The following is a 26,123-nucleotide window of genomic DNA, read 5'->3' as shown; positions in this document are numbered from 1 at the left end:
TAGACAGACATGGGGAATGCCTCGGAAGTCAGTAGCCAGCCTTTACTGATCTGAACTGGGCACCTAGCTAAGTGTCCAGACTTCACCCTGTTACATGCGGGGAGCCCGTGAGGCTATGAAACAGTGTCCACATTATTGAGGCAGGTGTCATCTGTTGTATTCATTACCTTCTTTAGTGGTCACAGTCACCCGGGGTGGTAGGTACTATGCGCATCCCCGCTGCACAGCTGAGGAAACAGGCTCAGGGAAGCTGAGACTTTGTGTGAGTTGGTCTGATTCTAAATCCTAAATTCCTAATCACGATCCTTCAGAGATGAATGGAGCACAAACACGGAGGGAGAAAGCAGCTGACCCCAGAACACACTGTACTGAGGAGGTGATGGAACAGGAGAAGATGCCACAGGCTTTGAGTTTAGCGAGAATGGAGTTACCACTGATGAGAGGAATTCAGAGGATGAGGGCTCCTGAAGGATGAGATGAAGCTAAAAGACACGCATGGCCCGCCCAATCCTAGCAGTGTGAGCACAGCACATGCGCAAGGGGAAAGAATGGGAAACCTGGTGGCCTTCCAGCTCCTCAGGACAGGCTCCCTACTCTGTCTGAATGCTGGGGTGCATCTCAGGACACCATTCACTGATTTAGAAGTCTCCATCAGGGTTTAGCCCTCACCGAACTGCTCCTTGCTTCCAATAGCACTGAAGGTAGATTTCTGGTCATGGGATTATTTCCACTGAAATCTTTTATCTTTTAAACAGTAAATACGTCTTCTATACTAGGAGAGGAAAAAACAACTTTGAGAAAGTTTTTGGTAACTGCATCACATGTGCTCATTTCTCTGAGCAGTTTTCTGTGTTAGCACTCACAGTGAGGCAGTCTGAATACAGGAATGGCCACTTACTCTGGGGGAGTCCTTAGACAAAGTACTTGTCTCCACACCAGTTTCTCGTCTGTAAAATGATGGGATACTGCCCATCTCATGGGACTCTTGTGGACAGCACACTGATGGCAGTGCTGCAGTATGTCCACAATGGTGCCTGTGCCACTAACAAGCTCTATGGAAGTGCAGCTGCCCAGATGTCCTTACAAAATGCAGGAGCGGGTTGGGCAGCATATCTGCCTCCTAGGAACCCCGAGAGCCTTAGGTCCACCCCACCTTGAACACAGTCAACACTGAGGCTTTGGGGCTAGGGCTAGGTTGACTGAACCAAGCGTCCAGGCCGTCTGAGCCCTTGGCCTCATGATGCAGCCTTCAATTCCTCAGCAAGGAGTGCCAGTTGCAAGATACCAAGGCCCTCCAACAGTTTCTGCTGGCCAGTTCTCCAGGGGCATGATGCAAGGTGATGAGGCGGTATCTTCACCGCGCAACCACTTGGAGACCACTTCCCAAGGATTTCACTCAGCCCACCACGATGCGAAGAAGTCACCTCCACGTTCCCATTCCCTCTGTCTCCTCTCCTCCCGCTGTTTCCACGCACATTCCTGTGCTCTTTGCTTACTGACCTCAGTGAGCCCTTGCACTGCAGTGGTTAAGAGTGGTGAGCCCCTCTGCACCCACACACAAAAAGATGACACGACACACAGGAAATGGTCCTTTTCTAAATCAATACAATTTCTCAAATTTATTATTTTTTTTCTTAAAGAAGTACTTCTAATCTCTGTCAAAAGGGAGGTGAGGAAAGGTCCTCCCTCCCTTGTAAACACTGAAATACAGATCTGAGAAACCAGGGTCGACACACACAAAAAGTGCATTTTACAAAATATCAACTAAAATATATTTTACATGAATTATGCTTCCATTGAAATTCTACCAGCTGCATTTTCAGGTTCGAAAAAATATTTCCACATCTAAGAGATTTCAAAAGCATTTAAGTTGTGGGCAGTGGACCCTGCCTCCTGGGAGACGAGGGGCCTGATCTCCTGCTGGGTGAGGCTGGGCTCCTTGGCAGCAAGGGCCCAGCGCCCTGGGAAAGAGCAGGCTCCAAGGCTGGGTCTCCAGAGCCACCACGGCCCCACCCCACGGCCACTCTGCCAACCTCTCTTACTGCCCCGCCCTCCTGGACTGATGATGCCTTCCTCCAAACAGCTTATTCAATACAAGGGGACCCAAGTTCCTTCCCTTCAGGTTTGGGGTTGGGCTTCCCAAGTGTAAATTCACCTCTGAATGGTCCAGGCCTCACCCAAGCCCAATGACCAATCAGGAGCAGCCATCTGCTCAGGGACAGCACAGGGCTGGGGGATCGCTGGGAGTGCCCTCAGGATTCACTTCCACCTCCCGCCCAACTGTCCTCACCCAGTGCCACCTCCTCAGCCTGCAGGGTCTGTCTGCCCCTCCCTAGGGGAGGGGGACCCAGTGCTGCCTTTCTTGACTCCTGTCCCCAGGGTTGTGGCCTGTGGAATCACTCACGAGCATGTGCCCAGCGCCGGGCCCAAGCCACACTCCCTCTCCCTACCAGGCTCCTCTTTGGTACAAATAGGAAAGAACCAGACTGCTCCAGCTGCCACACGGAGTGCCCCAGGGCCAGGGCCTAGTTCTGGCAAGGATAGCAGGGGGCTGAGTCTCCTAATCTACTCTGGGGAGCAGCATGAGGTGAGAACAGGGCCCCTGGGCAACAGGAACAAACTGAAAATGCAGGTCCTTAGCTCCTAGAGTGAGAGGCTGCAGCTCAGCAGGTCTGTGGACTGATACAGTGTTGATTCTCGCTGGGATGTAAATTAGTGCAATCTACAAAAGACTAGGGTAAGAGGTGGCAGGGCAAGGGGAGCCACAGCACTCCTTTGGTTTGATTTCAGGTGGGTGTGGCTTGAAAAGTCATGTGTGAAGTTCTGCAAGAGGTTTCCTAAACCTCTAAGTGTAAGGCAAGAGGAAAAGTCTTCAATAAATCAGGTAGCAATTTTCCTTGCCCCCTGCCCCCACCCCCTCCCAGCTCCTTTCTGCTCTCCCAGACATGACAAACCCCATGTTGATCAGTTAATTTCTGGGAGGCCAGACCTGCTGGGTGGCCTTCACCAGGAGGTGGACAGGAAGCTGACTCCCACAAGGGGGCCACACCCATGACTGTGAGGGCTGGTAACTTGTCCCAGCACCAGGGGCTACTGCAGGGGCAAAGGAGGAATGCCAGAGAAAGGCCCCAAGTCCAGGAAGAGAAAGTCAATGTTCTGGGAGCCAGACTTTGGCTCCCTAGGCCTCAAAGGAATGAGCTCGGAGCTGTGCTAGAATCTGGGAGAGCCTGGTCCCAGGCTAATGGGGAAGCAGCGGGTCACAGTGGGTGAGGTAAAGCTGGCTCCCACTCCCCCCTGAAGGGCCCAGGGGAGGACAAAGAAGGGCCTGGTTCCTGAAGGACCTTCCCCCAATCCCCCCAGGGGCCATGCCCCTGAGGCTTGGCCCAGCCTCAGGGAAGACTGCTTCTTCAGGAGCCTCTGCCCAGGGGACCACAGAGAGGTGCCCTGGGCCAAGCTGAGGGCTCTGATGCTTTTCGTATACCCTGGCCTCCCCTTCCCTCCCATGGGGCCCAAATCCATAGGGGCCCCTGCCCTCCCCCCACAAGAGAACCACAGGCCAGCCACCTCAGGCTCCTGCGGCCCCTTAACCAAGTGCTGTGCTTCAAGCAGTGCCCCCTGCCCTGAGCCCCACTTGCCCGTGGGCAGCCCCAGTGTGGGCGTGAGGGGGCTACTGTGGGTTCTTGAGGATGCGGCCATGGCGGAAGTCATAGACATGGCGGCAAAGAAACACCAGCTCAGGGTCCGTGTCCTCGGGCACTGTGCGGTGTGGCGGGGTGGAGTAGTCCGCAGAGGGGGGCACCAGTGCTGTCTTTCGGCTGGGGAGACCCTCGCCTCGACGCTTGGCCATGGCACAGAATCTGCAGTGACACACCATTCGCTGTCTTTACCACAGCTATCTTAGCAGGAAGACCAATTCCTTCCCCACCCTGCCCAGAGGGCTGGGACACCCCCTCCCACCTCCACAAGGGCAGGTGCTGCCTCCATCCCTGTCCTGGGCCTATGCCCTCTCTGCCAACCATCTTCTCTGTCACTGGGGAACCACACCTACCAGGGCCTCCCTCCCAATCACCTGTCAATTCTCCTTGATTTTTTCTGAGAGCAGTACTCTAACTATCCCCGACTCTGCAACTCTGCCCCAATCACTCTGCCTCAGAGGGGGAACAATTTTTCTTTTCTTTTTTTTCCATAAAAATTACATGATGGAAGCAGACTGTGGGAAGAAAGTTCTAGGAGGTCAGGCCCAGTGAGTCAGATCCCCTTGGGGATCACAGGCAGCGCCCAAATAGCCCTGGGAAGTCTGAGGGGAGAGGCTAGCCAGAGGTACAGGGCACCACCCACCTGCAGTACTCAGCAAAGGTCAGCACGTAGCACTTCTCTTCAATGCAGGCCACACTATTCTGGTCCTGATGTCTCGATGCAAAGACTTCATTCTGCAAAGGCTCAAGGGGAGGGAGGAGGAGGTTGGCTACCAGGGTGGGAAGCACCTAGCTCCAGGAGCAAGGCAGACATTAACCACTCTGCTGGGACTCCTGACCTGAGATAGACAACTCCAGCTAGTGCCCAGGAAGCTAGGGAGCTTCCCTGGAATTTCAGCCTAACTGCTCCTCATCAAGCAGCCCAAGGCATTCCTCCCAGGTCCTGTCCTACTCAGGAGCAGCCAAGTACCCACTCCAGCCTCTGACTGACATCGGCCTCCCGACCCCCACCCCAGCCCAGGGGAGGAGAGGGGAATTGGTGTGCATTCTCCCATTTAGATGAAAAGTCCCAGAGAGGGGAAAAAAAGTAAAAGGGAGCCCAGACCGGGGGTGGAGAAACCCACACACGGCTTGGTAGATAGCAAGGGGTGTCAGTAGAGTCTTTTCTCCCCTCCCTCTCCTGCTGCAGACAGTAAAGTTGTGCAGCTCCACCTCCCCTTTCCTGTCGCCAGGAAGACACAACTACTTGCTCCCATTCTGGCACCCTGCTCTTGGGGGCTCCCTTTCTGCCCCACCTTTCAAGACAAAGGTTACTATTCCCTTCAAAACATGAATTGGGGCAGTGTTGGGAAAAGAGGCTAAAACTCAGGCCTTTCCCCAGGTTCTCTGGTGTCCAAGGTAATGAGTCCAGGGACTTGAATGCCCAGGCTGCCCCACCCCCCCATACCACGTTCTCAGTGCCCCAGCCTCTCCCCCGCCAGGCAGCTCACCTCGTGCATGCTGGGACTGCGGCCTCCCTGTAAGTGCTCTGGTCTGTAATACCACAAGAGGCTCATCATCAGCTCTCCTAGGGGAGAAAGAGAAGCAATCAGGGCTTGAGCTGGCAGCTCCAGAGTTACTTAGATAGGCAGGCGGGCTGGCCACCTGCCCTGGAGGCTCATCCAACTTCAAAGCCTAGGCCAATTCTGCAGGCTCCGGCCACCCCTATCCCCTGCCTTGGGCCAAGTCTGGCAATTCAGTGGCCTAGAATGCTGTTAGGCATGGAGGAAGGAGGAGGAAAAGGCACTGACAGGTGAGGCAGGGTGACAGGCGCTCAGGCCCCGATGGCTGGAAAGGTTAATGAGCTGATCCAACCCAAGCACAAGGCCGTCTGCAGCCCTGAGCACCAGACAGACGCTGGCTTACTGGAAGGCAGACTCTGCCAAGGACGCAGGACACTAGTGCCAGGTCGAACTCTAGACAAGGGGTACCTGATTCCGGGTTCTCCCAGAGGGCAGAGATCTTGGCCACATAAGGTGTGGACGTCTTTCGAGGGCCTGACTTGAGCAGGACAGTGTCCCGGACTCGGATCGTCTCTCCATGCCGCTCCACTGCCTGGTAGCTCTTTCGGATGGCTGGTTCCGGTTCATCCTGAGCAACAAACCAATGACACAAACAAGGCTTGTGGGGCCGCATTCAGCGTGCGGAGGGAGTGACATCCTCTCTGTGCTCTCCTCAGGGCAGTCAAACCGCTGAGGATGGGAGACTGCCAAAGTGGTTTGCACTCTGGCCCCTCCTCCCTGAGCCTGGCTTTCAGGGGCAGGAAAGGGAATCCTCACCGTTGGAGAAAGGAAGAGAAATGGGAACAGGGGTAAGAAAGTGGCTCGAAACTTCTGGGCCTGCACTCCGACCACCACACCCACGACAGCCGGCTCTCGTGCTCCAAGCCCCCAGCACCGGGCAGGTCCTCAAGATTCCTAATGGGCAGTCTAGGTTTGACTCTTAAACCACCATGGTATAAGCAGCAAAGCCTTATCACAGGCAAATGACTTAATCTACTGCTAAGCCTGTTTCCTCGTCTGTGAAATGAGGGTAGTTCTAGGACCACGGGGTGTGTGCGTACCTCACAGGGCGGCGGTGATGATGAAAGCGGATAATGCATGTAAAGTGCTTAGTTCGGTTCTGGCACCTAAGACGTACTAGATACATTTCAGTCTACATTCTTTTCATCATCCCAGATGTTCCTGTATCACCAGTTTTCTCTGCCTATCCCAATTTCCCCCATACATACTTATCCAAAAAGCCTCCAGGGAAGTCCTCCACTTTATAATCCGGGATGAGAGGTGAAGACACTTCAGGAGGCTTCCCTAAGAGTCGGTGACAGAGATGGCAGCCACCAGCTGTGACTGACTGTGCATTCCGTGACTCCCCAAGGCACAGGGCACAGGATCAGTACAGGTTGGGGGAGCAGGCCGGGCCAGTGTGATCAGTTCCTGGGGTACAACTGAGCTTGAACCCCTTGTCACTTCTCAGAGTGGCTAGAGCCAGGGGTTCCTGGGACCCAACTCACTGCAGGTCCTATGTCCCTAACCGCCACCCTCCCTTCTCCCCATCAGCTGAGAGCTGGCACTCACCAAGACATAGACGGCTTTCTCACAGGCAGCCCCAACGGGCACCCAGCCGTTAGTGCGGCGGCGGCGGCGGCGGCGGGGGCGTGGGCGCTGGACGCGAGGCTGCTTGGGGTGGCTGGGCCTGCGGGCAGCCTTGCTCCGCGCAGTGTGCCTACAGCTAGAGCCCGTGCGCAGACCTGACTTGGAGCCGCTAGGAGGCTTGGCGCTCTGAGGGCACGCGCGAGCTACCGTCTGGGGCTCCGAGGTGGGTGTCTGAAGATGGGGGACAGGCTCTGCTGCAGGTGGCACGCTGGGCACAGGGCATCCCAAGAGGGGGTGGGCAGGTGAGGCAGGGTGGCCGGCTTCTGGGAGAGGAAATTCCAGCTGGCCCAGGGACCTGCAGCCTTCTGGGAAAAGGAGAGAGGGAGGTCAGGGCAGGTAAGGATAAGCAGGGAACCCCCGGCCCCTCTGCTTTCAGAGCCGCCTTCTTTTAATTCTAAGCATGAACCCAAAGGCCATTGAGGTGGCAGGTGGGGTCAGAGGCTGTTAAGGGAGATGATCAGTGACTGGCCAAGGGTTTTTCTTGACCTTGGAGACTGGCCCACAGACATCTCCATCTCCTCTTCTAGCCTGAGAGAAGGGGAAGTAATGGGAATGGCATCTCTAAGCTCTGACTTAATCTTCCTTCTCTAAGGTTTCCACCGTACTTAGGAACAGGGGATCTGGAGTGAGACCAGGATATGAGTCCCAGATCTGCCACTTACCAGCTGTGTGACTTCAGGCAAGTCACTTTACCTTTCCGTGCCTTGCAACAGAAGTAGTAGTTGTGAGTATCATATAGTGTGTCCTAGGTGTTTTCCTATCAACATATTAATTCTTCAAATCCTTACAACAACCCTATGAGGTAGGTACCATTTACCCCCATTTTACAATTAAGGAAACTGAGACACAGGGTGGTTATTGGTTTGTCCCACAGTCACGTGGCTGAAGAAGTGGGGAGAACATTTCAGTCTGGCTCCAGAGTCTGTGCTCAATTAACAAGCCACATGGCCTCCCATATATAAAGCACTAAGAACAAGCGCCTGGCACATGGTGCTTACTGGTGTCCCAGGGCAAGGGGCTAGGGGTCTTGGGTCCCACAGTTTAAGTGACTAGACTTAGAGAGTGGTATGGAAGAAAAAGAAGAGCCTAAAAAGAAGCTTGTTCTCATTTCTTAGAGCTCCAACTCATGCGAGAACCTGAAACAACCAGTCTGGCCAGAGTCAACCGGTTTATAAAGTTGTTTTATGGACCCCTTCAAGAAGGGCTGTGCAGGGGAGGGGAGAGCCCTGAGAAGGCCTGGCCCCTCACTTCACCAGCAGCAGGGCAGACCTGCTGGCTAGCATGGCTCTGGTCACCTCACTTCCACCCAGGAGCCAGGAAGGGAGCCTGGAGAGGCATGTGAGGACACTCCTGCCAGTTTGGGGAAAGAGAGATCACTTAGGGATGTCTCATCAACTACAGCACGAGACTCTCAGGTGTCTGGATCTTGCCAAGAAGGTAGACACCAAAGCCCAGGCCCTGATGGCAGCCTGTCTGTTCTCAGAGTGTGCCCACCCGGTCTGTACCTAGCAAGGTGATTCTAAGTCTGAGCATTACTTCTCTTTCAAGGCCTGTATGGCCAGGACGAAGCTGTCCTATTGCAGCTGGTACCACCTACGGGGCCTGGTACCCACCACCCCTCCCGTGAATGCTGAACTCGGTTGGCATGCAGATGGTCTGGGTTCCCGGGAAGTAAGGAATTCTAGTTTTCCTCGAGGAAGGCAGAAGGACATGGGAAGAACTTGGCAAAAGTGCTAATTTCAGCATCTAACTTGCTACTCAGAGTCTAAGAATGGGCATCCCAGTGGAGAGGGAGGAGAGACACACCCTGCCCACTTCACCACCACAAAGCTACCTAACTGCCATGCCGAGAAACCTCCATAGACAGTGGGGACGGAGCAGGGCTGCTAAGAGCTAAACACGGGCCTCTTTCCTGGGAATCTCCTAGGCTGGGGGCACAAAACTAGAGGAACCCTCCCTTCTCAAAACCCCCGACTCTCCCACGCGGTAGACAGATGCCAGTGCGCCCCACCCTCCTGGGACACTGCTTCTCAGAGACTCCCTGGTGTACCCCACCTCCGGGAAGGCATACCTGCTGCAAAAGGCATTTTGTAGGGGCAGCCGCCACAGGTAGTGCCGATGTGGGTAAGAGACGGGGGCAACATTTCACAGATGCTGTAGCCATTCACTCCAGTATCCTCACTGGAGCAGTAGCGAGAACCCCATGGAGGGTGCTGGAAGTGGGTGCCCGCGGCGGGCACTGAGCTCGGGGCCAAGAGGAGCCCCGCGTTAGCTGCAGCCACTGGGGACAGCTTGTCCTCGGGGAGCACGGAGCAGGAGGGGTAGCCCCCACACCGCAGCCCGGCCTGGCTGCAGTACAGGTAGAAGCTGCCTAGTGCGGTGAGCTCAGGCCCACCACACAGGCCACTGTAGTCGGCGGGGTTGCCAGGCATCGGTAGCGGGGAGAGCTGGGGTGCGGGGAAAGAGGGCTGGTGCAGTTCCTGCTTGGGGGCAGGTGACTCCTCGCCTGGGCGCCCGGGCTCCGGCTTCAAGGCTGCTTGCCCACCCATCAGCAGGGGCAGGTGAGGGCGCAGCCCCAAGGGGCTCTCTAGAGCCTCGCTCAGGGGCTGGTAAGGTGGCTGGCTGGACGGCCCACGAGGGGTGGCAGATGGCCATGGCTCCTCGGGGTGTCCTTGCCAGCCGGGTGGGCCTGCAGCCTCCCCAGAGCCAGCCCCCTGCCGGGCCTTGGGATAGTTCTTGCCATTGACCTTGGCCCACTTTGGCCTCGGGGCCCTCAGTGCTGGTGGCTCAGTGGAGTGCCCATCTGCTTCTGGATGGGCACGAGGCGGCCGCAGGGGTAGCTCCCGCTCCTGGCTCAGCTTTAGGAAGGCAGCTGCATTCAGGCTGGCCAGTCTCTTGGGAGTTGGATCGCCATCTCGGCAGGCCCCTTCATCCGGTGCTGGCTCTGGGGACAGGTCCCGACTTCCTCCGAGGTCCCCCAGCCGGGGCCGCTTCTTGGAGGAGGCCCAGCCTCCAGTGGCCCGGTCACGGTCCCGGCTGCGGTGGGGGTCTCCCCCTCGGCTGCGGCGGGTGCCCATCAGGCTGCTGGTCTCTTCCCGCTCCAGCAGCAGGTTATTGAGGGCCTCAGCGTTGAGGGAGGCCAGGCGCCGCTTGCGGGGCTGGGGGAGGCCAGTGTCCTCACTGGATGGGGCCGGGCTAGGGGGCTTGGGCAGGTCGGGGGGCAGCTCATCAGCCTCATCTGCGCTCCGTGGACCAGCCACATTCTCCAGGCGGGTCAGCAGCACTTTGCAGGCCTTGGGCTTCTCGGGAATTAACGGGCGCTTCCGCAGTGGGTAGTTCTTGCGGCGCCCCGTGAGGTGCCCTGGGCTCTCAGGAGGACCTGGCTCCACACCCTCTGCCCCCTGCTCCATACTGCTGCCTTCCATCTGCAGGGGCTCCTGGCGGCCCGTGGGGCCCGAACTCAGCATGGAAAGAGACTTCCTCCGAGTGTGTGTCATGGAGTACCTCCAAGCTGCAGGACATAAGGCAGGCAATGAGAGAAGCCTGCCCTGGCCTGCTTTCTCCCCCACTGCAGCCCATCCCGCATCCCCTGCAGTAACTCTGGCCTGCATCCCCTGCAGTAACTCTGGCCCGCATCCCCTGCAGTAACTCTGGCCACTCACTCCATCTCCAGCTTGGATGTTCCCGGGACACCCCCTTCCAGAGTGCAAAGGTCTAGCGGGGTCAGGCTACCAGCAGCTGTGCAAGGACTGGCTGCCCCACTCTCCTCTGAACCAAGCCCCTGGGGACCCTATGGAGCAATGCAAACCCCAGAGCTGGAAGACAGAAGAAGCTGGGGGCAAAGCTCTCGGTTGTCTCCACCTGTTCTTCTCCCACTAGATACTCATCGTAGGACAGGAGGAGACTGTCCTGAGGACATGGATCCAGGATAGGGGCTTGGGTGGTGGGAGCCCACCAATTCCTTCAAAGACATTATCAGTCCCCTCCCCCTTCTCGAGGCTTCTGAGATTGGCCACAGGAGGATAAGGAGATGGACAGCGAGGAGCTGAGATGAGGAACCTGCCTGCTGGGCCGTGGAGGAGGCAAAGTCCACCTGTGAGGACACCTGCCTGGCACATACAGCAGGACAGCCATAACCTGGGTATTGCTGGAAAGCCCCCTCAAGAGTGAAGGCCTGGCTGTGAGGAGCCTGTGGGGGGAGGTCTCAGCCAGCCCGTGGAGCCAGCCCCACCTTAGTTCAGATTCCAAACGGCCCAGTGCCCGTGCCTGGGGGAGGGATGTCAGTAAGGCTGGGGCCAGCATTCCCAGGTAGGAAACCCAGGGACCACACTCTAGACCTGTGGTACAGCTTTAAAGGCCCACCAGCCACTAAGAGCTGGGAAAAGAAAGTACCAAATAGAAGAACTAACTCAGGCGACAAACCCAGGCAGCCCTGTTAGTCCTGCCTTATTCCTCAGGACTCCCTCCTTGTAGGCAAGATGCCAGGCAGGGGGCAGGATGGGGGTGAGTCACAGGAAACCCAGAGCTCCAGACAGAAAATGCCTGCGACCAGGCATCATCCCTTAACTTTGCTTAGCAGACACCCTCCCCACCTCCAACATACCTGGGCCCCCCGGGCACCCCCGTAAATGAAAAAGGCAGCAGGCTGTGTGCAGGAAGCTGGCACAGCCCAGGCAATGGAGAGCTGAGGGGCAGGGGCAGGGGGACGGACACTGCCGGCATCGGTGGTCAGAGACTACTATGCTGTTCACTCCCTACCTACACCCCAACAAAGCAAGATGCTGCTGAGTAAGGTGTCAGACGGAGCTCTGCCCTCCCCAGCACTCTGGGACCCCTCCTGCCCAGCAAGCTTTTCAGCTTGATTTCTCCGCTGCTATTGTTATTCACTCTCGCTCCACCAGAGGAGCTGGGAGCAGTCCCTGCAGGGCCAGGATTTAACCCTGAAAGTCCCAAGCCTGAGGACTCCCAGGGAATCCAGAGCCCTTCCAGTAGCTCCTGTGGCCTTGGGCCAGTGGCTGGGGTCACTGGGTACCCTCTACCCTCTCTCCAGAGACATGCCACTAGTTGAGAAAGAGTGCTCCAAAAACCAGGCTGAGGGCAGCAGGGGTGTCCCTCACCCCTGAGAAAGAACTTGGAAAACTGGAAAAGGGAGGCGGGGTGCCAGGCATTGCTCTGGCCACATGCGGGGACCTGCATACCCAGAGACTAGGCCCCAGGCAGGACAGAGAGCCACAGAGGCAAATCCATTCATTCCTGAAGCACAGACTGGAGCGCTCCTGAAAAACCTCAGGCATCTGCTAGGCTACCTAAGACGCTTTCTTTCTTCTAATCAGGGTGTCCACCCATCCCTGATTGCTCAGCACGCTTATTAGCCCTCAAAAGAATCCCAGTTGCTTATAACCCCAGGCCCTTCCCTCAAGGGCAGGGCACCCCTGTGCCAGAGGTGAAGGAGCAGGAACAAGGAGAAGCACATCTGTATTTCCTAGGGAAGCCTGCGCCCAGCCCTCCCCCACCCCCAAAGGGCCTGGAGAAGGAGGACAGTGAATAGACCACACAGTTGAGCAGGGGCCAAAGCCCCTCAACAGGCCCCAAGTTACCAGAGGAGTCGGGCCTGGGAATGGCCGGTGGCCAAGGCTGAGGTCACCTGGGCTTATGGCCTTTAAGGACACGGACACCAAGCAGAGTAAGGAGGAGTGGATGGGAAAGAGAAAGCGAACACAGGGAGGTGTTTCCAAGCCTGGCCAATGAAGAGCTCTTAGCAGACCATGGTCGTCCTTGGTCTGCCCTCGCTTCCCCCCACCCTCAATTTGCTGGTAGACTTGCTACATGGATGGATGGCCCAGGGATTCTGGGATACTTGGTCCCACTCAGTCTTTCCCTTGCAATATGAAAAAGATTCGGAGAAAAGCCTTCCACTTTTGGGAGTCTGTCCCCAGAACCTGGGAATTTGTTTCCGGCAGAGTATCTCACTCCTTCACCTCCCTCTTCGTCCCTCAGGGACACCCACTGTCCCTGAGGCTGATGATCCCAGGAAGCTTCTAAATCAAAGGGTGCAAGTCACATTTTCAAATCAAGCATATTGGGCCTCCTGCTAGCCTCCCTTGAATTTGCCAAATCCCATCACCGGCAGAACTCCTTGCATTCACGTGGTGCCTAAGGCAGCAATGTCACTCACGCTCCTGAGGAGAGGCTGGGGACTCTGCTGCCTAGCGCACTGCACTCCAGGCTGAAGAGAGTCAGTGAGTCATGCTTTGAAGCCAGATGGACGTGTGAGAACTTCGGCAGCAGCTTTTTCCTGGGGTGGGGCTGGGTGGAGGGGCGCCCAGCCTGCCAGGGCCCCTCCAACCTGCAGGGGTGGCCCAGCTCAATGGGGGAAGAAGATCCCGGGAAAGCAGGAGGCTTGGTTCCCATTCCAGCTCTGCCAACCATCCTGCTGTCCTGTCCCTCCCACTTACACACCAGCTCAACCAGGAACTTTCTGCCACTACCAACAGACAAGAATGCCCTGCTTCTCTCAGACTACCCTCCTCTTCTCTGGGAAGCCCTGTCCTCCCAGGGGCAGGTAGTTCAGGCACCCTCGGGAGAAGGTTCCTAGGAGGGACTCCCCAGGGCGTCTTAGAGCTCGCCTAGACCATGTCAAGCAAGCCCTCACTGAAGAAAACCAGTCTGAAGCACAGTGGCCGGCCGGTGGTCCTCCGAGCCAAAGACCCAATGAATCAAAAGTTGAATCCAAAATCACAAGCCTGACCAGGGCTGGGAGAAGTCATCTCCACAGAAATAGAAAAGGAGGGAGGCCTTGTCTTTTGCCCTCAAGCTGCAGCAGCACCTTATACGTAGCCCCCACGGCCCACCAGGGCAGGTGGAGGACACCCAAGGTACTGTGTGCAAGAGCAGGTCAAAGGCCTGGAGGACATGGGCTGTGGGCACCAGAGGAGAAACGAGGGCAAGGGTGGGGGCCTGGATGAGCAGGTCGAAACCAGATCACTCCCCCAAGCAGAGGCTGCCCTGGGGCAGAAAGAGGCCCTCAGCCTTGGCCATGGCTCTCCCTAACTTACCCAGCTCTAGGCCACACCCACACCCCCATCATTAGGGGTTCAGGACCCAGGGCTCTGCCCCACTGCTCTTCCTGAAACCTCTCTTACCCACTGCACTTGAAATTATGCTTTTCAGGCTTTTTGGTTTATCTGTAATGGGAGGGAGTACTTGGGGTTGGGGGGGGCGGTCTTAGGTAAGAGCAGACCAGGTGGTCCCCTGGGTGAGGGTCAGGAAGGGCCCTGACCCAAGCCACCTCCCTCCAATTACCCCTAAAGCCACACAGTAGGCACCGAGTTAAGTAAGCACTGCCCACTTCTGCAATCTCTCTTGGAATAAAATAACCCCCTCCGCCACCCCTCAACGGAATAATACTTTTTCACGAACACTAAGTTTCTTGAATCTGCTATCAGAGAAGAAAAGCAGGAAGAGCACAAAGGCAAGCTCCTGTTCTTTTAAATTTAGTTGATGTTACTTCATGGAAAAACAGAGAGGTGAGCTGCTGAAATTCTTGTGATAAAGCCAGATAAAGATGCGGCTGGTATCTCCTGAACCCCCTAGAGCCGGTAAAATGGCAACAGCCAAAGCTTTAAGTCAGCCAGACCTGGATCCAGCTCTGGCCCGCATGAGCAACTTACCTAACTTTGCTGAACTTCAGATGCCTCATCTCAAAGAGACACATCAGAAAGAACTTTACTTAAGAGTGGTGGTGAGAATGACACTAGGGACCATGCAGGAGCCTAGCAGAGTAGGAACCGGGCAGGCCAACATCCTGGGGATCCCCCTCTTTCAGACCCACAGACAGTGGAGGGTGGCCTGCCCTCAGCCCTCGAATCCCCACATTAGGAGGAATCCAGAGCCACCGGGAGTAGTGAGAAATCTGAAAACGCAGCCTGTACCTGACCCCTGCTCTGCTACCGTTCCATTGAAAACACCCGAGTGTCCACCCCGGGAAACGCAGCCGTGCCACCCGTATCCCACTCGGGACCCAGTCTGGGGTGAACTCTGGGGGGCTCGGTTTACAATGCAGCGAAGAGGGCAGGGGCAGAAACTGTATCCCACAGACCCTGAATAACAGCTCCACGCCTCCAAGAAACAAGAAAGGCGAGATCTTCAGATGCTAAAGGCCCAGGGGATGGGGTCAGAGGGCACTCGCTCTGCCTGCTGCTGCCATCTGACTGCAGCTTCAGTGCAGGCTCCCAGAGAGAGCAGAAGCCTTGGCTCCAGCAGCTCAGACCTCAAGCCCCAAGGTACTGCCCCGAAGAGAGGGCCTCCCTGGTGCCCATTCAGCCTCACTTGCTGTGCGTACTCAATTTACTCTGCAGTCAGGCTGGGACCCTACAAACACCTGGGCAGGAAGCACGGCGCCTGACCAAAGGGAACTGGCCTGACCCGTCTGGATGCGGCTTGTTTTATAGACTGCCCTCGGGTCATGGCCATCTGAGGAGCTGGGCCCGCCTGCCCCGGAGGCACCAAGCCTATCTCTGGCCTGTCGACCACCTGCTCCTCACACTTCACACTGGGGGCTCCCAGGAGCCCAGAGAGGCAGGAGCAGCAGTGCAGGGGAAGGCCCACCCCCACCCCACACAGGGTCCGGTGCAGCCACCAGCCCAGCCCCACAGCCGGGCCCCACCTTTGGCTACTCCTGTCCACGCTGAGCATCCCAGCGGGAGCGCCCAGACACATGCGCCCAGAGCTACACCTGAGCATCCAGAACCTCCACGTACTGCTGGCTCTGGACCCAAGGCCAGATATCACACCTCTTGTTAACATCTCTGTGGGGAGGGAGGGGACTCAGACTATGAAATGGACCTCTCCATTTTACATTAGAATTGCAATTAAGTACAGGAATATAGTAACAGTAGATTTGGTGGAATCTCCTTCACCTTCTCACTGGAAACAGCCAGTCCCTAGTCTCAGGGCAAGGCCCTTCCTTGCAGGTAGGGGGGCTGAGAGTGAAGGAGACAAGACTTACCCCTGGGACCTATAAGTCAATATATACACACAGACCCCTGAGTGAGGACAGTGGGCAGAGAACACTGTATTTTAGTCATACCACAGTGCTCTGCTCTAAGAAACTCAGCCCTGACAAATTAGAAGGTAATCACGTGCAATACAAAACTAGTCTGCAGAGGCTTCCTCTAAGGCACATGTCCCTACTGAAGGCAACCTACCTTCCCCTAGCTTCTTCCCAGTGCCCAGCTCCTGTGTGCACCAGGCAGACCTCTATGTGCAGGTGTCGGTCCAGCTAAGCCAGAGCACCCGTCGCTCACTCCCAGGCACACGGCACCTCTTGTGACCTTTGCTCATTCAGCCAACGTTTGCTGGCCCCTCGCCACAGCTCAGCAAGGCAAGACCCACACGGGGCTGGAAGCCACTTCGTGCCACTGCTAATCTGAAGTGGGTTTGGTCAATGGCTTGAACTTCTCTGAGCCTTGGTTTCCTTACCTACACAGCAGGGTTGTTATGAGGATCAAGTTAAATAAGAGTGTGTGTCAACTGCCTAGCAGAGTGCCTGGTATACAGCAGGCGCTCAACACAAGCTCATTCTTTCCCCATACATGTCAAGTATCACGCCAAGTGCTGAAGAAAAATGCAAAGCAGACTGAGGAACTGGAGCTTGGGCTGGTAGGAAGACAGAGGGCAAGACAGCGTGACAGGGCTGTGACTGAGGGCTCGGAGCTCGGTACAGAGAGCTTGGCTCCATGGCAGCTTCCCAGAGGGCACATTTGAGCCAGGACTTTCAGACTCTTACTGAGGGTCTACGATCTACTTCTTGCCAGGTGTACTAAGCCCAATGGGAAATGGGCAGCACTTTGAGAAATGTGCTTCCTAAACATTTGGAAAGGGCGGGAGACAAATGCAGCTTTCCCCAGACTCACCACCATTGGCTCCATACAGGATTACTCCAGGCTGGGGGACAGGGAGCGCCAGGCTAAGGCTCCCTCAGACCCTCCCACCCAGACTCCACAGTGCACAGACCAGGCCAGAAGCAAATCTCCTCCTGGAGCAGGACCCATTTGCTCCCGGCAGTTAAAGTGTGGAAAAAATAAAGCAGGAACAGGGACAGGGAACCTCAAGGCTCAGCAACAGGTCAACCAGGAGGAAACCTCGTGTACTGATGCACCGTTCTTCAAAAAACGCAACAGCTCACCAGCCTGCTCCGGGCACCTGCCCAGGAGTGGCAAAGGATATGTGCTGGTTCAACCACCAGGACGCTCCAGGAACCAGTAACTTGGATTTCTAAGATGGCGTGCCGAGACTGGAGGTGCAATCTCTTGTCCTGAACACAAGAAACTGGCCAGCCAGGCCAACATGGGAGCTCTGCCCTTAGCCTCCCCAGCAAAGTGCTGATGTCCTGAATGAAACAGCCATGAGGAACAAGACCCAAGACCAGGGCTTCCCAATACTCCCACAGCGCGAACAGAAACACAGGCAGCCAACCTGAATATCTCACGCCTAACCAATTAACTGTTTAGTAACACCCTCATTATGCAAACTCTGCAGGGACAGGCAGGCTCTGCCTTCCTTACCAATAAATCTTATCCACAGGGCTTAGTAAGAGCTTACTGAACAAATGAAGATCTGGGTGCCCACCTGCTCCATCCCATATAACATTTCCACCCTAGACTGATGGCCCAACTTACAGCCCAGAGAAACTCTGACCTCCAAACTATCCCTCATCCCCAGGAGTCCACCTTGCCTCTTCAATATAATCTACAGTTCAACAGGCTACTTTAGGAATTCTCTCATATTACACAGCACAACCTTCTTCCACGACTGTCCTCCTTCTTCTCTCTCCCAACCTGCCTAGCTATCTCAGGAGACTATTCCTCTCGTTCCACTTACTTCTTACAGTCACCGTCACTCTCATTCATCCTTGCCACCCCCCACTCCCGGTGGCTGATATCATCTCACCCTAACGTGGAGAAAACAGAGAGGCAGAAGAACTTGCCCACACTCCCACACCATCGAGGGCAGAGGCGGGGTGGCTGGTGTCAGTCCCCAAGCCCACGCCCCAAACCGCAACACAGGACGGCTGCTGAGTCACAGACCAACATTCGAGATCAACTTGCATGTGCAATTCTGCTTCTCTGTGCTGTTTTAATTATTGGCATTAACACATTATTAGTTTTTCCTGATTTTTCACGACAAAAGAATTGAAAATGTACTACGATTAAGAGCCATCTATATACTGGCCAGGGAACATAAACATAATTTTACAAACTGTTTCTACAGAAAAGTCTCTCAAAGTTCCCAATATGCTCTTAAATGCACTTCTGAAACAAACCCATTTTATATCCTCGAAAGGGGTAAGGGCTACAAAGACATGTTTTCTTGATTTTAACAGTCAATCCAGGAAAGGAGTCTACAGACTGCCCCCCCACCCCATGCATCTAACCACGTCTGGAATCAGATGAAATCTCCATCACGGACTGCAATGAAGACTGAAATTTGGTCATCACACTCCAAACAGCCATCTTAATATTTGAAGATGTATTACCTGACCTCTATGGCTACCTCTTTGGGCCAAATAAGTCCAAGTCCTTCCAATTTTCTCTGACGATTATCTCTTACAGTCATTTCATCTGTTTTACAATTCTTTTCTACACTTTGTCCCAACTGTGTGAACGCCTCCAGGGACACCCCTCACTACTGAGGAGGGCCTGCTGACCCTGACTATAGTGGAATCGTGACTCCATCTTCCATTCTGGCATACACATCAGGATATCCTGGCATCAAGCAACACCCTAATACCTTTGCTGTGGTATCTGCAAAGATGCTCTAAAAACTAATAATTCACCTCTAGGGAATTCCCTGGCAGTCCAGTGGTTAGGACTTGGCGCTTTCACTGCTGAGGTCCCGGTTCAATCCCTGGTAGGGCAACTAAGATCCCACAAGCTACAAGACACAGCCAAAAAAACAGTAATAATAATAATTCACCTCTAAACCACCTGGCTGGATGAGAATGTGATTAACAAACTGAATTTTCCCCAAACATTTAGACAGGCAGCTGCCGTTGAAGAAGGGCCACCCCTCTCTTCTGCAGGTAGGAAACTGAAAGAGCTGCATGTAAGGAGGGCTGGGGCCCAAACAGGCACTGAAGATGGAAGGGAAGTATGGGGTGGTAAGTACCACTCCAGGTGAGACCCTGGGGTCACAGGAGGCAGAGACACACCAGGTGTCTTAACACACCAGGTGTGTTAAAGCCCCCACCCCCATCCCGCAAACCTATTGGAACAGAAACATAAGAAAAAAGATGCAGACCTCAAGTTTCTGCCTGGCATTGATCCTGTTAACTAAGACCAGTCACTTGTCATTTTTTCATTCAGGTAACTTGGTTATGGTGCCTCAGAAATAAGTTCCTATTTCAAACCTCAGAGAGGCTGAGAGACAAACCCATTCTCTTATTCCTGGTGCCTGCAGAAGATCTCAAGGGCAATGTTATTATTATTGTTATTATTACTGGTGGGACGCTGAGACAGGTTAATAACAAACCATCTTTGCAGGTGTTTCCCACTGGTAAAAATGGAATCTGGATGAAAATGCTTCCCAGGACATCACACAAAGTCCTGGATGTGACTTTGCCCTGAGGCCTGCTCACCAAACCCACCACAGTTAGATCCCCAGCCGCTAGACCAAGTCACCTAGGGCAGGACACCAATACCTCCACTGCACCCCAGGGCCAGGCTAGTACTCAGCCACTCTGCAAAGCCAGCTCATTGGAGCCAAGGGCACTTGTCTGGCCCTGAGCAGACCGCCTGCAGCCTCAGCCTCACGGCCACTGCTGCTGCTACTTCTCCCTATTAGCCGGTTTACTGCTCATTAGTGGCAGTACCAGGAGGTGAGCAGGGGAAACATAAAGGAGCTGAAATTCAAACCAGTCTATTTTACTACAGTTAGGTGTCTCCCCTAAAAACAGGCAGGATTTCATCATCCAGGACCTCCCTGTCCCCTTCTCCGGGGAGGTAGAAGCAGCCTGAAGGGTGAGGCGCTGCAGAATCTCAGAACCCAGGTGCCAGGAGCCTATGCTTCTAATCATCACAGGCTCTTGACTACATGCTATATTGTCCACCTTTTCAGGGTTAGCAGGCACTTCCAGCCATGAGGTGGCCCATCACGTCAAGGCCGGGGACCTGCAGAGCAGGAGCACTGGCGCTGCCCTCCGTGTCAAAGCACACTCTTCTTGTCCCTCCAAAGTCCCCAGCACAATGGCAAGTTCACAAAGGAAGTGAGTTCTGCCAGACTATGCTAGCAAATTCCCACAAATACTCGGGCTGGGGTAGTATTGCTTATGTAAAATGCTTCCCCATTGAGAGATGCTGCTTTATTTACATTCTTCACAACCCATTCATAAAAAGGAGGCCCTTTAATGTTGAGGCTGTTCCTATAATGCTCCATAAACCCGGCAGCTTCAACTGGCGGCCTTAGTTCAACACAGGCAACTTCTCAACTCCAGAGACATTTTCCCCTTAAGCTTTTTTTTTTCTCTTTAATGACACCTTGCGACAGGGCGCTGAGGCCAGATGTTGCCGGAGCAAGGCCAAGAGGAGTAAGAACAGATAAAATGAAAACACACAAGTCCTCCTGAATGCTGGGACAGAGGTGGGGAGGAATGAAAATAAAGAAATCGAAAATCTCCACAGAACTCCAATGTGAACTCTGTATGCTGGGAGGCTTAATTCCTTCCAGGTTTACTGAAACTTCCTTTATGGATGTCAAAACGCTCCCCAACTTACACCTCTATGTACCAGAGACAGTGTGGAGGGGATTTTTTTTTTAACCCCAAAGGAAAAGATAGAAAAAGGCTCTTTTTGGTTTTTAATCTGCATTGTGGGTGAATTAAATAAGCAGAAATTTTCTCTGATTCTTTGTAAAAGTGTTCCAGGAGCTGCTAGATCCAAGAGGGGCACAATTTGCTTAGAGTGGAGCAACTCAGACCATCCTCAGAACAAGAGGAAGGGCCGTGTTCTAGGACACACAGCAGAAACAGCCCAAGCAGCTGAGAAGAGAGGCCAGGAGATGCATTATGAGGTAACCTGTCTCCTACTACTGTAGAAGCAAGGAGGAGAGAAGTAGTGCGGATTTTTTTTTTTTTAATTGACGGGGGAGCGGTCTGCATTGCCATGGCAACTGTGAGGGGTGGCATTCCTGCTTGGAAGGGAAATGCTGGTCCATTAATCATCAAACTGGGGCACAAAAGGGAGGTTTGGGGGAAAGGGGATGGATGCGGAATTTATTTTTTCAATGTCTAGACTCAAACCAGTCACCAGTCCTCTCTCCCATTTCTCCCATGGCCCAGGGTTGGTGGTAAACAAAAACGGAAGTTCCAAGAGAGCTGGGATCATAAGCTCTCCTTTCTGATGGGTCCAGTGTGGGACTGATGGTGCCTCCCATATCAGCGATGCCTCTATAAGCAACTCCTCCAACATCAGTCCCCAAAGCCCTGTCCACACGCCAGACCCAGGAATCTTCCTTTTCTGTTCTCAGAACCGTGTTTTCTCCCCCATTTACACCCAGGATTGAGAAGGGATAAAACATATGGATTCATTTAGCACGGACAACAAGGAAAATTGCATAAGAGCAGCAAAGCCGGGTAGCGAGAATGGCCTGGTAAGGTAGGAGGAAAACAGGATTACAGTCCTTTTCCAATTCATGTCTATACGGTATCATGTGAGCAATCCACAGGACAGACTCTTCACCAGCTGGAATATCAGAAGCAATCATTTGCTCCCCACGCTAAAGCACCCCAAATACACCCTATGTATATGCCTTAAAAAGGTCAGAAACCACCAAGAACTCCTATACTAGCATTTCTAAGGAAACAGAAGGGAACGTTTCCCTTCCGCTCCCACTCAACTAAGCAGCCAACTGCATTTATTCATTCAATAAAAACGATGTGCACAGCACTATACCAGAAATCCTAGAATACTCACACACACACAAAGGTTTAATGCTCACACTGTCCTTGTCCTTAAGAAACTTCCAACTGACAAAAACACTCAAGAAGACACCATGTTATAAAATCCAGGGTCACAATCTCAGAGGCAAGCAACGCTGGCCTGGAGTGGTCTGAGATGAAGGATGAGAGTAGGGTTCAGGCAGGAGAAGAAGAAGGCAACGGGCTCCTAACTGGGGACAACTGGCGAAATCAGCAGGAGCAAAGATGCAGGGAGATAAACATGCACAGCGCAGCATGGCTAGGGGAGAGCCTTAAGGGAGACTGTCTACGATGAGACTGCAGGAAGAGGGGAGTCACTGCAAGTTTGTGGGTAGGGGAGTGACATGGGGAAAGGAGTGCTTTACAAAGAATGATCTACCAGCTGTGTACAGACTGGATCAGAAGGGCCAGAGGAAGCAGGAGGGACAGGGAGGTCATGATAACAACATAGGCCTGACATGGGAACAGCAGGGCAACAGAAAGGAAGAAAGGGAGGGAGATATAAAAAAGAGAGAAACTCTTCATTGGCTAAACTCTCCAGAGCAAACCCTCTTAAACACTTGATCTGACTGACATGAGTCTCCTGCCAGGTAAGAGCCTGTCAAAGAGGGAATCATTGTTTTGGTCATTCTCCTTTAGGTTCTGGTGGCCAGACAGGTCACCCCCTTCTGACTGCCACCAAAAGAAATCACATACATACTGGAGAGCCCCTCAGGAGACACAAAGACCTTGAGATGCTGCATCATCCTCTGGATCTTAGACATACAATTAAATTCTCTCAGAAAAACTTTAGTCTCCTGCATGAGGTAATACCTCCCTTTCCCACAAGCCTCAACTCCACCCAGGCTGGGGTCTAGACCCTCTTGGGGAGGGGGATGGAGGGTGGCTATGAATTAACTCCATGCTCAGACTAAGCAAGGGTGACAGGCGGTTTTCCCAAGGAGGGATTACAGTCAACCACAGCTGGGAGCAGCTCATAACCAAAACCTTCCTGGGGTGGGACCCAGATTTTATCAAATATATACATTCTAAACACCCTAAGTCTCCCTGTTTTTGTGGTCCCAACTCTTCCATTAAGTATGGGATCACAGGAGAGGGCACAGGAGCTCTGAGTGGGTTTTTACATATGCAAAAACAGCATCCAGCTTAGAGCTGGTAACTGGTGGGGTCAGAAGCACTCATGGCTTAAGCCACTGGTTCCCAAATGTCCTCTACTTGGCCAAGGACAGTGGTGTTCCTCCAGGACATGTAGTTTCTCTGGGGTCCTTTTCTCCTTTTTGCAGAAGGCATGGGGGTGGAAAAGGTGGGAGGAAAGTCTCTCAGGTGATAGAAAGGAAACCTTTTTTATTTAATAATTAAATTCCTGCCTGGGTTTATAAACTCAGCTTCTCATTTCTCTATGTGAGTACCTTCTTTCACTAGTGCTGAAGGCAGTTGTCCATGGATTGCTGGAGCACTTCTGGGAGGTATTTCCTAGTCCCCAGTCCAACTGGTCTTCTGCCCTCTTAAGACTAATGACAATGGGCGACTGGGAGATGTCCCAGGTGGGATTAACCCTCTGCCTGTGGACAGAGTCTTCTTGCTGAAACCCCTCAGTCCTGGCAGGCTCTAGAGCTGCTCACCGGACTCTCTCCTGGTGAGTCCTGCAACCCGGTCGCCACCGGCCAGGCCCACCATGTGAACACCCCCACCTCTGTCCCTCTGCCCCACTGGGTCGACCCCACTCTTCCCAGAACAGCGAGGTGATCCGAGGCTGGAGCCGTGAGCCAGTGCCGCAGCTCCTCCCGGCGGTCGTCCCGGCCCCCGCAATCCCCAGGGCAGAGTCCGGCCCGGTCGCCCTCCCCTTGGGGTGGGTGGCTCGGACCCGCTCCCCTCCCCGACGCCACCACCTGCGCCCGCTCCGGCGCCGCCTTTGTCCGGCGCTTCGCCGCCAAGCGGGCCCCTCGGGCCCGACCTGACCCGGCCCCCGGCCCTGGAGGAGAGGCGGCGAGGCAGGCAGGGCCAGGCCCGGCCGCGAGCACTGGGTCCCGCTGTCACTTAGAGGCGGTCTGACAACTTCGATCCCCCGCCCCACCTCGGACTCGGCCGCTGCTCCGCACGGTCCCCGCCGGGCCTCCCGCGGCCCACACTCGCTTCTCGAACCGGTTCCCTTCCCTCTTCGGCGCCTCCCTTCCTTCCAGTCCGATCGGGTCTGGTCTACACTACCCCCCGCCCCGGTGTGGCCCCCATCCCCTGCCCCCCATCCAGCAATAACCGGTCAGCTCCCTGCGCGGGAGGGCGCCCCCCACCCTGTGCTGGCGATCCCGCGGCGCCGCCCCCAGCCGCGGCCCCTTGCCTCGGGGACCTCGATGGGGGGAGGGGGCACGGTGGGGCGGGGGCCTCGCCGCCCGCGCACTCGGAGGCGAGCCGGCTCTGCCTCGGCGGAGAAACGACCGGCGTCCTCCCGCCCTCCGCCGCCCGGGACGCCCGCGCCGCCGCCGCCCGGCCAAGCTGCCACACTGCGGCCCCCACCCACCCCGCCCCCGGCCTGCGAAGCGGGCGGCCCCCAGGGGCTGTCACCTCGAGGCGCTCCGCACTCCCCGATGGCGGGACCGTGGCGCCGGACCCGGGGGAGAGAGGCGGCACGAGCGAGCGGGCGGCCGCACCTGCTTCGCGTCGTCCGTCCGTTCGTCCGTCCCTTCCCGGGCTGGCGGGGGCGGCGGCGCGGCGCGCTCGGTGGGGCGCGCTGACGGGCGACCGGTCCTCTCCCCTTCACTCGTTTGCCTCCCTCGCTCGCTCCCTCCCGCTCGCTCGCCCCTTCCCCCATCCTCGACCGCGGCCCCTAGCTCACCGGGACGGCGGCGCGGACGGCGCGGCTCTGGGCTCCCGCAGGCCCCGGCCGGGCTGGAATCCGGCGGCTGGAACCCCCCGGGGGCGCTCAATTCCCGGGCTCCACGCTGCTGCGTCAGCGCCTCCTCCTGGGGGCCGGGGCCGGGCGGGCGGAGCGGGGGCCGCGGCCGGGCGGGGCCGTCGGGGGGGCGGGCGCGCCTGGCCGGGGCGGGCGGACGGCGGGGGCCGGACGGGCGGGGCAGGCAGCCGGACGGGCGGGCGGCGGGGGCCGGGCTCCGGGATCCGCTACGCCGCTCGCGGTTCCCCCACAAACTCCCCGAGAGCGGAGCCTCCGCCGCCCTCCTTCCTGCTTCCTCGTCCCCAGCCAATCAGCAGCGCGCCCCTCGGCCAGCTCCGCCAATCAGCCGCCCCGCCCTGCGCTGGCCCCGCCAGCCAATCCGGCCCTCGGCTCCCCCTCCCGGTCTCCAACCAATCAGAACCGTGGGTCGGTCGTCCCAACGCAGGGGGCAGCACGAGGCGGCCGCGGGAGGCGGTGCGGGGAGTGGTGGGGCCTGGGGGGAGGGGTACGGTGCCAAGGGTGGTGGAGGGGGCGGTTTTCTTTGCCGGCTTCTTGGATTTTCTCCTCGTCTCCAGAACATGAGCCCGTATCCCATGGTGACCCGACCCTGGAGCCCCAATCCCCTAGCTGCTACCCGCGCCCCCCCCCGAGAAATCTAATCTCACCCCCGCCCTGGCCGTCACCTCTCTACATCCCTCGTCCCCCTTCTCTCCAGCACCCAGTGCAGAGAACTGCGAGCCAAGGAACACCCCCACGCTCGCCAGCGGCTGCTGCCCCCAGGGCAAGGCTTCGGGAAGACCAGCTGAAAATCAAGCGAGGACAACCCCCCTTTCCTGCAGAAAGGGCCCCAGACTCCAACGAAAGGGCCCCGACTGCTGAGAAGCCCCTCCCGCCCTTGCCTCATCTTTCCGACTTCCCTGCCTGCCACGTCTCCTTTCCTTTCAAGCAAGGTCGGTCCTGGCTCGGTAACCCCTCACCCGCATCTCTTTTTCCTCTTTCTCCCCTTCACCTACCGCCCCCCACTCCAGCTCCTAATTCACCCTTCTCAGAAGCAGAGTGTGGAACCCTCATCCATTTCCAGCCGACAGCAGAGCCTGGTCTGTGAGTCCTTGACACCCACACACCCTCTTCCACCACCGCGGGGAACATCAGAGCTCTCCGGGGGAGGGAGGAGGGGGTGGGCAGCCTGACAGCCCAGGCTGGACTCCCTCTCTCGCGTCCCCAAGCCAGGATGGGACCAAGTGTGGACACTTACCTGGCTTCCCCCTAGTCACCAAATGCTGTGGCTCCGTCTCACACCCACAGACGTGCCTTTCCAAGCCCGAGCACGCTCGCGGGGTCAGCGGGGTGGGTGGGCACAGCAGGCTGAGGTCACC

General features: G+C 55.8%; 1 protein-coding gene across 5 annotated transcripts; it reads right to left on the bottom strand.

Annotated features, from left to right (window-relative positions):
* Positions 1-1,582: 1,582 nt before the first annotated feature.
* On the bottom strand, positions 1,583-25,014 carry BAHD1 (bromo adjacent homology domain containing 1). 5 transcript variants are annotated; one of them, XM_027083897.1, is made up of 7 exons: positions 24,691-25,014; positions 8,958-10,397; positions 6,809-7,191; positions 5,666-5,825; positions 5,186-5,262; positions 4,339-4,439; positions 1,583-3,857 (listed from the first exon to the last, which is right to left on the bottom strand). In XM_027083897.1, the coding sequence occupies exons 2-7, from the start codon at positions 10,381-10,383 to the stop codon at positions 3,668-3,670; spliced, it is 2,337 nt and encodes a 778-aa protein (XP_026939698.1). In that variant the 5' UTR covers positions 10,384-10,397; positions 24,691-25,014; the 3' UTR covers positions 1,583-3,667. The 5 variants fall into 5 exon arrangements, with proteins under 5 accessions (XP_026939698.1, XP_026939699.1, XP_026939700.1 ...); XM_027083898.1 differs by lacking the exon at positions 24,691-25,014 and adding an exon at positions 24,506-24,607; XM_027083899.1 differs by lacking the exon at positions 24,691-25,014 and adding an exon at positions 23,270-24,026.
* Positions 25,015-26,123: the final 1,109 nt, after the last annotated feature.

Source organism: Aethalodelphis obliquidens, unplaced genomic scaffold (genome assembly GCF_003676395.1).
Source record: "Aethalodelphis obliquidens isolate GAN/ISIS:26980383/991018 unplaced genomic scaffold, ASM367639v1 scaffold51, whole genome shotgun sequence".
NCBI lineage: Eukaryota > Metazoa > Chordata > Mammalia > Artiodactyla > Delphinidae > Aethalodelphis > Aethalodelphis obliquidens.
Note: the sequence above shows the minus strand (reverse complement) of the source record. Positions and strands in the feature narration are given on the sequence as shown.

Excerpts from the sequence above, each read along its gene's own strand:
- BAHD1 (XM_027083897.1), bottom strand. The coding sequence starts at position 10,383 with ATGACACACACTCGGAGGAAGTCTCTTTCCATGCTGAGTTCGGGCCCC. Across the intron at positions 7,192-8,957 it reads CAAAATGCCTTTTGCAGCAG|AAGGCTGCAGGTCCCTGGGC; the intron begins GTATGCCTTCCC and ends TCCTTTTCCCAG. Across the intron at positions 4,440-5,185 it reads GCAGTCCCAGCATGCACGAG|CCTTTGCAGAATGAAGTCTT; the intron begins GTGAGCTGCCTG and ends CCTCCCCTTGAG.